Source organism: Oncorhynchus masou, chromosome 23 (assembly GCF_036934945.1).
Source record: "Oncorhynchus masou masou isolate Uvic2021 chromosome 23, UVic_Omas_1.1, whole genome shotgun sequence".
Lineage (NCBI taxonomy): Eukaryota > Metazoa > Chordata > Actinopteri > Salmoniformes > Salmonidae > Oncorhynchus > Oncorhynchus masou.
The window spans coordinates 7,004,096-7,018,211 of NC_088234.1; the positions used below are offsets into that span (position 1 = coordinate 7,004,096).

General features: G+C 46.0%; 1 protein-coding gene across 1 annotated transcript in view; it reads right to left on the minus strand.

Moving 5' to 3' along the window:
- Positions 1-664: 664 nt before the first annotated feature.
- LOC135510222 (cytochrome P450 26B1) overlaps positions 665-14,116 on the minus strand; it is a 34,476-nt gene continuing 21,024 nt past the window's right edge. Inside the window, exons 3-7 of the mRNA XM_064931016.1 lie at positions 7,567-7,685; positions 6,980-7,136; positions 6,627-6,782; positions 4,564-4,845; positions 665-3,769 (exon numbers count right to left, since the gene is read on the minus strand). Coding sequence (XP_064787088.1) covers positions 3,359-3,769; positions 4,564-4,845; positions 6,627-6,782; positions 6,980-7,136; positions 7,567-7,685 — 1,125 coding nt within the window. The 3' untranslated portion in view covers positions 665-3,358. The remainder of the gene's footprint in view (positions 3,770-4,563; positions 4,846-6,626; positions 6,783-6,979; positions 7,137-7,566; positions 7,686-14,116) is intronic.

Sequence of the window (14,116 nt, forward strand, 5' to 3'; positions counted from 1 at the left end):
TACAAATACGTCACAATGCTGCAGACACCTTGGGGAAACGACAGAAAGGGCAGACTCATTCCTCTTGCGTTCACAGCCATATAAGGAGATCATGACAAACAGAGCCTCAAAAATCCTTGTCATTTCCTGGATGCCAAGTCATCTTGGTTTTGCCTGAAGCTCACGTTAAAGGGCACGCACAGAGAAGATATTTGTATTTCTGGACACGTCAGAGTGTTTTCTTTCGAACAGTAGCAATTATATGCATAGTCGAGCATCTTTTTGTGACAAAATATCTTGTTTAAAACGGGAACGTTTTTCATCCAAAAATGAAATTGCGCCCCTAGAGTTCAAAGAGGTTAACTCTCAATAGAAAGTTGAGACGCCGATTGAGTTCCTAAAAAATTAAAGATGTGTAACTGAGCGAGGGCTGACCGCTTATGTCGCTCATCCCTGGAGCCAGCCCTTAGAAGAACCTTGTAAAAGTGGAGCATTGGACCTACAGAACCACGGAACCACAGAACCACGGAATCGTGCAACCATGGAAACCACAGAACAGGGAAACCACCGACTTGTTTGGTTGACGGTTGATGTGTCCCTCCGGTATTTGGACAGCTAAATAATCGATAGAGAACTATTGATTGATTTATCAGTTGACATCGGACAATTGAAATAATCATTAGTCTTAATTTTCACATTATATTTTATTACAGGAGTTTTATTACATTTAAGAATCACAGTTGAAAAACATTCATATTTGAACTAAGTGAATTGTTGGGATCTGGAAAATGAAATACACATTATATACAGAAAGACAGACAGACAGCGATAGACTTGCATCCCAAATGACACCCTAGTCCCGAATTAGTTCACTACATACCATAGGACTCTGATCAAAAGTGGTGCACTGTATAGGGAATAGGGTGTCAAATGGGACACAAACAGAGAAAATAACCAATGAAGCCATGTGACACTTCAATACTGAACCTCGCAAGTAATTGTCTTCTTAATATTAATAATAAATGAATGTGGTGATAATAATAATAATTATTAGTATAATAATTATAATGATAATTATAATAATAACCCCAAATAAGAATAATTATTACAATAAACAATATTAACATATTCAACGCTGTTTTACAATATAACTGAAATAATTCATATCGTACTAAATATAAAGATATTTACCAACAAACAGACTTTTGACATTTATACTAAAACTCTGGAAATATAATAAAAATGGCAACTTAAAACAATAATATTTTATTACAATAAGAAATATTAATAGTCAATAATAATAATATTAGGGTATTAGATAGAACAGGTGTTAACTCAAGGCTTACTTACTAAACACAAGAATCAGAATAAACAGAACTCCCTCTTTGCTTTTCACAAAATACAAATATTTGCTAAATACAATTTTAAAATAAAATAAAAAAAACGAAAAATGTCGAGGAATCTCACTTGCAATCTATATATGATAGCACTTCTATAACTGTCATTTAGAAACACAGAAGCAGCTCACTGTACTTATAGAATGTGTAGACAATCAGTGGTGTAGTTGGTCCCAGAATATATACGTCTTTAACACTATAGACATTATATATCTGTAGAAGACGGTAGTAGAATATCATTTATAGAAGCTTTTCCCAACAGTCCCTGGGTCCTAGCTCCCTCCAGATAAAACTCCCAACTGTCCAAGGATTCCGGGATTTGGTTTCAGAATGTTCCAGAATGTTCCGGAATGTTTGTGAATTCCAAAAATGTTTGTGAGTTCCAGAATGTTTGTGAGTTCCGGAATGTTCATTAAGTTCTAAGTGTTCTTTTGACGAGTTATAAAGGAAGTAGTTTTGTTTTGGAAGTATTTTCTCTCCGTATCCATGATGGACATTTCCTGGTGTTGGGATTAGTAATAAGTTCCAAAAATGAATCTGATTGTGCATTCGTCTCACGTTGTTAAATCTCATTAGCTAATAAAGTTTAGATTTTTCTTTAAATCAATTTTGCATTTTTGTGTTGATAAAGAGGAGCAGCTAGTCAAAATGCCACCTTCACGTCCCACAGAGTACAACAACACTCTGCTCCAACTGAAATACAAAACAAAAACAAAGCAACTCTCAAGCAGCAAGTATATAGGTCTCCTCTCCTCCTTTATCTCTCCCTCTCTTCATCTCTCCCTGGCGTCTTCTCTTTCTTTATCTCCCCTTCTCTTTCTCTCTATCATTCTTCCTCCAGCTTAGACGATTCTGATAGCTTTAGAAAAATGGTTCTCCTTTATGTCCGTAACACATCCAGTCAAGCAAAGAGGCAGATATCAGGCCAAGCGACGGACACACGGACACGTCGTCCGATGACATCATAGCACAGATTCGAGGGTTTGAAGGGGAAGGGGGATGATATGGGAACAGCTGATCATCTCTTATGTGCAGGTTGAGTAAAAAAAAAAAATGAAGATATGAAAATAAGTCCAATGAAAGATCCCCTTCCACACCTGAGCTATTAACACACAATCCTAAAGTCCTTTCCAGGTTTTGAGTCTCTCTTTTGCATTCTCCCTGAAGTCCTTTATAGCAGGGGGTCTCCGTTTCAACCCCATCTTGGAGAATTATAGTCCATTTTCCGGGTAAAAACGACTCACTTGACTAATCGTGATAGTTGATAGGTTGCTAGCTGGATTGTGTGAGAGACGTGTGTTAGAGCACGGCTGGAAGAAAAGCCTGTAAAACCTTAACACTTGCCAGGACTGGATTTGGAGCACCTTGCTATATACAAGTGTGTATGAACCCACCTCTGACCCTTCTCTCTCTAGCTCTGGATGCTTCATTCACTTTAAGAGTCTCTCTCTCTCTCCTGTCTGTTATCCCTAAGCTTCTTAAATCATTATACCCTGTTCTATCCCTACCTGCATCCATCCCTCTAATCCAAATACACTCCCCGTAAGAATCTGTTTCCGAATTGTGCATAACTTCTCTCAACATTAAATCTTCTGTTTTTTTATTCATTCATTATATTACATTACTTTTCATTTTATACATAGTTTTGTATATTTCTTGGAAAACAAACGGAATAGAGATTATACACCTTTTTTGGCAGCTTCTGTCCTTCTTCTTAGAGTCTCCCAGAAAGTTCCAATGACTAACAACAACACGACAAAAGAGAAGGGATCGGAATTCAGAATGTTCCTTTTTAGAGTTCAACGGAGACATCCAACATTCCAAGACATCAGCAAAATGAGGGGGGGGGGGGGTTGCTAGATCCTGACCTCCCATCCTCCTTTTATTCTCTCTGCCATGTCCTCCATCCATCCTCCTCCTCCCCCTCTATTCCATCCCTCCCTTCCTCCTTCCCCTTACTTCGTCCAATCCAAATCAACGATCTACACAGCGGCTCCCAGCAGCTCTTCCGTTTTGATGTCGGCAAGTAGATCGGACGGAATCTCGTTCTGGTTAGAATCCAGACCGTAGAACTTCACCTTCAACCCGTCCACCGGGTGAACCACCGGCACCGTCACCACTCTAGGGAAATTCCGGGTCGCCAGCTCAAACCGGCTGGTGCTGGCCAGCTCGATGGCCAGTATACGGAGGAAGAGAGTGGCGAGCTGTTTCCCGAGACAGGAGCGGATGCCGCCGCCGAACGGAAGGTAGTGGAAGCGTCCCTCCTTGTCCTCGCAGCGTTCCTGGGAGAAGCGGTCGGGGTCGAAGGCGTCCACGTCCTTGAAGACGGAGGAGGTATCGTGTGTGTCTCTGATGCTGTACATCACACTCCAACCCTTTGGGATCTGTACCCCCTGGGGACGGAGAGAGAGAAAAGGGGAAGAGTCATTTACAAAAGACAAGAAAAGACAAGACAAAATATAAGAGAAGACAAGACAAATGACAAGACAAGACAACGGACAAGACAAAATATAAGAGAAGACAAGACAAAATATAAGAGAAGACAAGACAAATGACAAGACAAGACAAGACAACGGACAAGACAAAATAATAGACAAAAGACAAGACAAAATATAAGAGAAGACAAGACAAAATATAAGAGAAGACAAGACAAATGACAAGACAAGACAACGGACAAGACAAAATAATAGACAAAAGACAAGACAAAATATAAGAGAAGACAAGACAAATGACAAGACAAGACAAGACAACGGACAAGACAAAATAATAGACAAAAGACAAGACAAAATATAAGAGAAGACAAGACAAAATATAAGAGAAGACAAGACAAATGACAAGACAAGACAACGGACAAGACAAAATAATAGACAAAAGACAAGACAAAATATAAGAGAAGACAAGACAAATGACAAGACAAGACAAGACAACGGACAAGACAAAATAATAGACAAAAGACAAGACAAAATATAAGAGAAGACAAGACAAAATATAAGAGAAGACAAGACAAATGACAAGACAAGACAACGGACAAGACAAAATAATAGACAAAAGACAAGACAAATGACAAGACAAGACAACGGATAAGACAAAATAATAGAAAAAAGACAACATAAGAAGACAAGATGGGAAGGGAGAGAGAGATTAACAGATGACACAATAGAAATATAACTAAATATATAACACTCACGTCTAGTTCAAAGGTCTGCAGGGCCGTCCTATAACCCCCAGACACGGGCGTGAAGAGCCTCAGCACCTCCTTAATCACACAGTCCAGATACTTCAGACTAACGATGGTGTCCAGACCCAGTTCCCCCTCGCACAGACAGCCGTTGTGGAGGATCCCCCTGGTCCGGAGCTCCTCTCGTAACTTCTCCAGCACGGCAGGGTGGCGTAGGAGCTGCATGATGAGAGAGGTGGAGGCACTGGCCGTGGTGGCAAACGCTGCGAAGATCAGCTCAATGGTCGCCTCCTGGAGACGAGGTGAAGAGGCAGAAGAGAGATGTGTTCATTAGGATGTGGTCATCTGTAGGGAAACTGATATTAAAACTACACTATAGCACCGATATCACTTCTGAAATACATTGATCTGTGATACTGGTCAGATATCCAATACATTGATTTGTGATACTGGTCAGATATCCAATAAATTAATCTCGATATTTTTTTATTTAATCTTTATTTTACTATGCTAGTCAGTTAAGAACAAATTCTTATTTTCAATGACGGCCTAGGAACAGTGGGTTAACTGCCTGTTCAGGGGCAGAACGACAGATTTGTACCTTGTTAGCTCGGGGATTTGAACTGGCAACCTTTCGGTTACTAGTCCAACGCTTTAACCACTAGGCTACCCTGCCGCCCCTGCTGCAAGATACCCAACTTTAAACCAATGTAAAAATAGCCAATGAGGAGCTGATGTTTTTTGGATTGAACCTTTATTTAAAGGCAGTGTTACAAAGTGAGACAATCCAGAAATTAGCCATCATATCCACATTCATGTCTCTGGGAAATATGTACAGTAAGTTTGGGTTGTTGAGTGGGATTTAGGTTTTAGTGCACATCAGGAGCTGTTCATACATTGGTGTGTTCTGGTGCTGATGGCCTCGGTCTGCACTTACAAGGTAGTGCACTATGTAGGGAATAGGGTGCCATACCTGGTCTAAAGTAGTGCACTATGTAGGGAATAGGGTGCCATACCTGGTCTAAAGTAGTGCACTATATAGGGAATAGGGTCCTGGTCCAAAGTAGTGAACTATGTAGAGAATAGGGTGCCAGTCCTGGTCTAAAGTAGTGCACTATATAGGGAATAGCGTGCCAGTCCTGGTCTAAAGTAGTGCACTAAATAGGGAATAGGGTGCCAGTCCTGGTCTAAAGTAGTGCACTACATAGGGAATAGGGTGCCACTCCTTGTCTAAAGTAGTGCACTATATAGGGAATAGAATGTCCTTTGGGAAACAGCCATGGTGACTTTCAGCCTGTAAAGCATTTTACAAGCCTTAAAGGAGACTTGGAGAGGTAGAGAGGAAGAGGGGTAGAGAGGTAGAGAGGAAGAGGGGTAGAGAGGAAGAGAGGAAGAGGGGTAGAGAGGAAGAGAGGTAGAGAGGTAGAGAGGAAGAGGGGTAGAGAGGTAGAGAGGAAGAGAGGTAGAGAGGTAGAGAGGAAGAGGGGTAGAGAGGAAGAGAGGTAGAGAGAGGTAGAGAGAGGTAGAGAGGTAGAGAGGAAGAGAGGTAGAGAGAGGTAGAGAGAGGTAGAGAGGTAGAGGGGTAGAGAGGTAGAGAGGAAGAGAGGTAGAGAGAGGTAGAGAGGTAGAGAGGAAGAGAGGTAGAGAGAGGTAGAGATGTAGAGAGGAAGAGAGGTAGAGAGAGGTAGAGAGGTAGAGAGGTAGAGAGTTGGAGAGGTAGAGAGGTGGAGAGGTAGAGAGGTAGAGAGGTAGAGAGGTGGAGAGGTAGAGAGGTGGAGAGGAAGAGAGGTAGAGAGAGGTAGAGAGGTAAAGAGGTAAAGAGGTAAAGAGGTAGAGAGAGGTGGAGAGGTAGAGAGAGGTAGAGAGGTGGAGAGAGGTAGAGAGGTAGAGAGGTGGAGAGGTGGAGAGGTAGAGAGGTGGAGAGGTAGAGAGGTGGAGAGGAAGAGAGGTAGAGAGAGGTGGAGAGGTAGAGAGAGGTAGAGAGGTAGAGAGGTAGAGAGAGGTAGAGAGGTAGAGAGAGGTAGAGAGGTAGAGAGAGGTGGAGAGAGTTCCGAGGAAAGAAAGGTTCCTACCTTGAGTTCCTGCATTGTGAGTTCAGTGCCGTTCTCTTTTGCGCTCTCCAGCAAGATATCAAGTGCGTCGCTATAATCCTTCCCCTGGGAAGAGAGGGGTTTCTCCCTGATGGCTTTTTCTATTCCTTTCTGCAGTGTGTCCCTGGCACGGATACCCTACAGAAGTCAAAACCCACAGAGACATGTGGTCAGTGATGTCAGTGATGTGTGTGACAAACAAGAATGGCGTGTGATGAATTACGGTTTCACGACAGCTTCAGGTTCAATTACAGTTGGTTTACTTCAGCCTCTCGTTGATCAGATTAAAATCCTTGCACATGTGAATTTGTCTGTTATTAAAGTGCTTTTTGTACCTTCCTGTATCCACTGAAAGGCAGGTCTATGGGTAAGGTGAAGATGTTGTCTATAAACTCCTGGAAGGTGTTGAACAGGTGTCTCATCTCCTCGTCTGCTACTCTGAACCCCAGCAGTACCCTCACTGCCATGTGGAACGACAGCCTCTGGGATTCCCTGGGGAGGGAGGGAGGGAGGGAGGGAGGGAGGGAGGGAGGGAGGGAGGGAGGGAGGGAGGGAGGGAGGGAGGGAGGGAGGGAGGGAGGGAGGGGGGGTTAATAACCAGACATGGCAACCCTACGTAGCCCTATGTAGCCTTTATGTAGGCTGACGACCCTGAACCCCCAACCACACCCTCACTGCCATGTGGAACGACAGCCTTTGGGATTCCCTGGGGGAAGCAGTCAATTAATCGGTCAACCAATCAGTCAGCCAATCAGTCAACCAATCAGTGAGAGTCCAGGAAAGTAACTTCAGAGGGAGGAGGGTATCTATAAACAAGCAGGGTTCCGCTCCAGGTTTCCTCTTTCCAAGGGAGTTTCTCCTAACCACTGCACTACTGCTGGGGGGGGGGGCTCTTCTAGCTGGAGTGGGTTTTAGAAGTCACCTGTAGACGTTGATGGGTTCTGGGTTGGAGCTCCACAGCCTCAGTGACTCCTGGATCACCTGCTGGATCTTAGGGAGGTAGGACTGCAGAGCCTCATGACTGAACACCTTGGAAAAGACCTGGAGGAGAGGGGGGGGGGGGGGGAGGGGGAGAGTGAGAGAGAGGTCGGAAGAGGGAGAAAGAGAGAAAGAGAGAGAGAGAGAGGGGAGAGAGGGGGAGAGAGGAGGGGAGAGAGAGGGGAGACAGGTGAGAAGGGAGGGAGAGGGGAGAGAGGGGGAGAGAGGAGGGGAGAGGGGAGAAGCGAGGGAGAGGAGAGAGAGGTGTAAGGGTTAGAACCATTTCTTCACCATAACCACAACACTCTTCCTCACCTTGACCTGACCACAGACCTCTTCCTCACCTTGACCTGACCACAACGACAAACCTCTTCCTCACCTCGACCTGACCACAACGACAAACCTCTTCCTCACTTTGACCTGACCACAAAGACAAACCTCTTCCTCACCTTGACCTGACCACAGACCTCTTCCTCACCTTGACCTGACCACAACGACAGACCTCTTCCTCACCTTGACCTGACCACAACGACAAACCTCTTCCTCACCTTGACCTGACCACAACCACACACCTCTTCCTCACCTTGACCTGACCACAAACCTCTTCCTCACCTTGACCTGACCACAAACCTCTTCCTCACCTTGATCTTACCACAACGACAGACCTCTTCCTCACCTTGACCTGACCACAGACCTCTTCCTCACCTTGACCTGACCACAAACCTCTTCCTCACCTTGATCTTACCACAACGACAGACCTCTTCCTCACCTTGACCTGGCCACAAACCTCTTCCTCACCTTGACCTGACGACAACCACAAACCTCTTCCTCACCTTGACCTGACGACAACCACAAACCTCTTCCTCACCTTGACCTGACGACAACCACAAACCTCTTCCTCACCTTGACCTGACAACAGACCTCTTCCTCACCTTGACCTGACCACAAACCTCTTCCTCACCTTGACCTGACCACAACGACAGACCTCTTCCTCACCTTGACCTTACCACAACGACAGACCTCTTCCTCACCTTGACCTGACTACAGACCTCTTCCTCACCTTGACCTGACCACAACGACAGACCTCTTTCTCACCTTGACCTGACTACAGACCTCTTCCTCACCTTGACCTGACCACAGACCGCTTCCTCACCTTGACCTGACCACAGACCTCTTCCTCACCTTGACCTGACCACAACGACAGACCTCTTCCTCACCTTGACCTGACCACAGACCTCTTCCTCACCTTGACCTGACTACAGACCTCTTCCTCACCTTGACCTGACCACAGACCGCTTCCTCACCTTGACCTGACCACAGACCTCTTCCTCACCTTGACCTGACCACAACGACAGACCTCTTCCTCACCTTGACCTGACCACAGACCTCTTCCTCACCTTGACCTGACTACAGACCTCTTCCTCACCTTGACCTGACTACATCTCACCTGCATAATGTAACTATTCTCAAAACGCTGTGTCCAGAGAAAACATCCCACAACAACTTTTCTACTCCTTCAGACACAGCTGTCACATTCGGCACCAATACTACAAATCCCACAATCCCCTGAGTCATCGTTCATAGCCTCTCTACTCTAGGATCATGTATTGTAAAGAATGTGTTGATAATTTTAAAGATCTGCACAGCTACGGTTTGTCTACTCCGTTCTTTACTACTAGAATCCCAATTCAACGGCTCAGACACAAGAGGTATTGGAAGGGTCTACAGTCAATCACGGACTACAAAAAGAAAACCAGCCCAGTCACGGACCAAGATGTCTTGCTCCCAGGCAGACTAAATAACTTTTTTGCCCGCTTTGAGGACAATACAGTGCCACTGACACGGCCTGCAACGAAAACATGCGGACTCTCCTTCACTGCAGCCGAGGTGAGTAAAACATTTAAACGTGTTAACCCTCGCAAGGCTGCAGGCCCAGACGGCATCCCCAGCCGCGCCCTCAGAGCATGCGCAGACCAGCTGGCTGGTGTGTTTACGGACATATTCAATCAATCCCTATACCAGTCTGCTGTTCCCACATGCTTCAAGAGGGCCACCATTGTTCCTGTTCCCAAGAAAGCTAAGGTAGCTGAGCTAAACGACTACCGCCCTGTAGCACTCACTTCCGTCATCATGAAGTGCTTTGAGAGACTAGTCAAGGACCATATCACCTCCACCCTACCTGACACCCTAGACCCACTCCAATTTGCTTACCGCTCAAATAGGTCCACAGACGATGCAATCTCAACCACACTGCACACTGCTCTAACCCATCTGGACAAGAGGAATATCTATGTGAGAATGCTGTTCATCGACTACAGCTCGGCATTTAACACCATGGTACCCTCCAAGCTCGTCATCAAGCTCGAGACCCTGGGTCTTGACCCCGCCCTGTGAAACTGGGTACTGGACTTCCTGACGGGCCGCCCCCAGGTGGTGAGGGTAGGCAACAACATCTCCACCCTGCTGATCCTCAACACTGGGGCCCCACAAGGGTGCGTTCTGAGCCCTCTCCTGTACTCCCTGTTCACCCACGACTGCGTGGCCACGCACGCCTCCAACTCAATCATAAAGTTTGCGGACGACACAACAGTGGTAGGCTTGATTACCAACAACGACGAGACGGCCTACAGGGAGGAGGTGAGGGCCCTCGGAGTGTGGTGTCAGGAAAATAACCTCACACTCAACGTCAACAAAACTAGATGATTGTAGACTTCAGAAAACAGCAGAGGGAACACCCCCCTATCCACATCGATGGAACAGTAGTGGAGAGAGTAGCAAGTTTTAAGTTCCTCGGCATACACATCACAGACAAACTAAATTGGTCCACTCACACAGACAGCATCGTGAAGAAGGCGCAGCAGCGCCTCTTCAACCTCAGGAGGCTGAAGAAATTCGGCTTGTCACCAAAAGCACTCACAAACTTCTACAGATGCACAATCGAGAGCATCCTGGCGGGCTGTATCACCGCCTGGTACGGCATCTGCTCCGCCCACAACCATAAGGCTCTCCAGAGGGTAGTGAGGTCTGCACAACGCATCACCGGGGGCAAACTACCTGCCCTCCAGGACACCTACACCACCCGATGTTACAGGAAGGCCATAAAGATCATCAAGGACAACAACCACCCGAGCCACTGCCTGTTCACCCCGCTATCATCCAGAAGGCGAGGTCAGTACAGGTGCATCAAAACTGGGACCGAGAGACTGAAAAACAGCTTCTGTCTCAAGGCCATCAGACTGTTAAACAGCCACCACTAACATTGAGTTGCTGCTGCCAACACACTGACTCAACTCCAGCCACTTTAATAATGGGAAGTGATGTAAAATATATCACTAGCCACTTTAAACAATGCTACCTAATATAATGTTTACATACCCTACATTATTCATCTCATATGCATACGTATATACTGTACTCTATCATCTACTGCATCCTTATGTAATACATGTATCACTAGCCACTTTAACTATGCCACTTTGTTTACATACTCATCTCATATGTATATACTGTACTCAATACCATCTACTGTATCTTGCCTATGCTGCTCTGTATCATCACTCATTCATATATCCTTATGTACATATTCTTTATACCCTTACACTGTGTATAAGACAGTAGTTTAGGAATTGTTAGTTAGATTACTTGTTGGTTATTACTGCATTGTCGGAACTAGAAGCACAAGCATTTCGCTACACTCGCATTAACATCTGCTAACCATGTGTATGTGACAAATAACATTTGATTGGATTTGATTTACTTCATTGTCCTTTGACATGGGAAAATCTCTCAATATGTCAATGTTATGTTGTAGAGTGGACAGAGACAACCTACTATCAACCGCATCTCTCTCCCCCCCCTCTCTCTCCCCCCCTCTCTCTCTCCCCCCTCTCTCTCTCTCCCCCCTCTCTCTCTCTCCCCTCTCTCTCTCTCTCCCCCTCTCTCTCCCCCTCTCTCTCTCCCCCCACTCTCTCCTCTCCCCCTCTCTCTCTCCCCCTCTCTCTCTCTCCCCCTCTCTCTCTCTCCCCCTCTCTCTCCTCTCCCCCCTCTCTCTCCCCCCCTCTCTCTCTCTCCCCCTCTCTCTCTGCCCCCTCTCTCTCCTCTCCCAGCATTAACACATTCTATTCATTCTACTTTCCCTTGAAGTCAGCAGTAGCTCTGTGTGTGTGTGTGTGTGTGTGTGTGTGTGTGTGTGTGTGTGTGTGTGTGTGTGTGTGTGTGTGTGTGTGTGTGTGTGTGTGTGTGTGTGTGTGTGTGTGTGTGTGTGTGTGTGTGTGTGTGTGTGTGCTTGCGTGCGTGATTGAGTGCGTGTGTGTGTGTGCAGAGTAAACGAAAGTTTGGATTTTCCTGGCAACCCTAGTACATTTCTTAGGAGAATCCCAAATGGCCCCTATTCCCTATATAGTGCTATTCCCTATTACTACAGCTGGCATCCCCAACCCTTACTGCCTCATCCCAGAGTACTACAGCTGGCATCCCCAACCCTTACTGCCACATCCCAGATTACTACAGCTGGCATCCTCAACCCTTACTGCCACATCCCAGATTACTACAGCTGGCATCCCCAACCCTTACTGCCACATCCCAGAGTACTACAGCTGGCATCCCCAACCCTTACTGCCACATCCCAGATTACTACAGCTGGCATCCCCAACCCTTCCTGCCACATCCCAGAGTACTACAGCTGGCATCCTCAACCCTTACTGCCACATCCCAGATTACTACAGCTGGCATCCCCAACCCTTACTGCCACATCCCAGAGTACTACAGCTGGCATCCCCAACCCTTACTGCCACATCCCAGATTACTACAGCTGGCATCCCCAACCCTTACTGCCTCATCCCAGAGTACTACAGCTGGCATCCCCAACCCTTACTGCCACATCCCAGATTACTACAGCTGGCATCCTCAACCCTTACTGCCACATCCCAGATTACTACAGCTGGCATCCCCAACCCTTACTGCCACATCCCAGATTACTACAGCTGGCATCCCCAACCCTTACTGCAACATCTTGCTCAGGTGGGCTTTTCCATACTAGTAACCTCTGGCTTCTCTCTCCCTTCCCCTCTCTCTCATATCGCTGTCTCTCTCTCCCTTCCCCTCTCTCTCATATCTTTGTCTCTCTCTCTCTGGCCCTCTCTCTGGCCCTCTCCCATATATTTGACTCTCTCTCCCTTCCTCTCTCTCTTTGTCTCTCTCTCCCTGCCCCTCTCTCTCATACCTTTGTCTCTCTCTCCCTGGCCCTCTCTCTCATATCTTTGTCTCTCTCTCTCTGGCCCTCTCTATCATACCTTTGTCTCTCTCTCCCTTCCCCTCTCTCTCATATCTTTGTCTCTCCCTATTACTGCCCCTCTCCTGTCTCTCCTTCATGCTGCTTCCAATCTGTAACTCACTCACTCATCTCACTCTCTCTTTCTCCCTCTCTCTGTTTCTCCATATCTCTCTCTCTTTCTCTCTCTCTCTCTCCTCCATCCCCAACCTTCACCTTCCCTCCTCACTCAACCCCTTATTTCTCTCTCTCCCCTACTTTCCTTCCCTCATTCCCTCCCTCCATCTCTCTGTATGAATGAACAATAGTCTTCAGAGCTTGTATTCATGGCTAAGAACGAGGGAAAGAGGGAGGGAGGGACAGTGGGAGACGGGGAGGGAGGGAGTGGGTGAGAGATAACAGAAGTTAGAACTACTTGAGGCTGAAACACAAAACGGACCCAAGATCGGTATCTAAGAAAGATATTTCTCTACTTCTTTAACATTAATACTAGTTAGTGTGTTTCTTTACTTCCTGACGTTAATTCTAGGACCAGCTTACGAGACCCTAATCATTACCTTAACTACTGAGGCTGAAACTCAAAACTGACCCAAGATCAGTATCTAAAATAGAATGGAACAATAATGTCAATGGAAAAGGTTTTAATAACTTGTCATGTTCAGCCCTGTCTATATCTCAACGGTTGTAATGTCCAGCCCTGTCTATATCTCAACGGTTGTAATGTCCAGCCCTGTCTATATCTCAACGGTTGTAATGTCCAGCCCTGTCTATATCTCAACGGTTGTAATGTCCAGCCCTGTCTATATCTCAACGGTTGTAATGTCTAGCCCTGTCTATATCTCAACGGTTGTAATGTCCAGCCCTGTCTATATCTCAACGGTTGTAATGTCCAGCCCTGTCTATATCTCAACGGTTGTAATGTCCAGCCCTGTCTATATCTCAACGGTTGTAATGTCCAGCCCTGTCTATATCTCAACGGTTGTAATGTCCAGCCCTGTCTATATCTCAACGGTTGTAATGTCCAGCCCTGTCTATATCTCAACGGTTGTAATGTCTAGCCCTGTCTATATCTCAACGGTTGTAATGTCCAGCCCTGTCTATATCTCAACGGTTGTAATGTCCAGCCCTGTCTATATCTCAACGGTTGTAATGTCTAGCCCTGTCTATATCTCAACGGTTGTAATGTCTAGCCCTGTCTATATCTCAACGGTTGTAATGTCTAGCC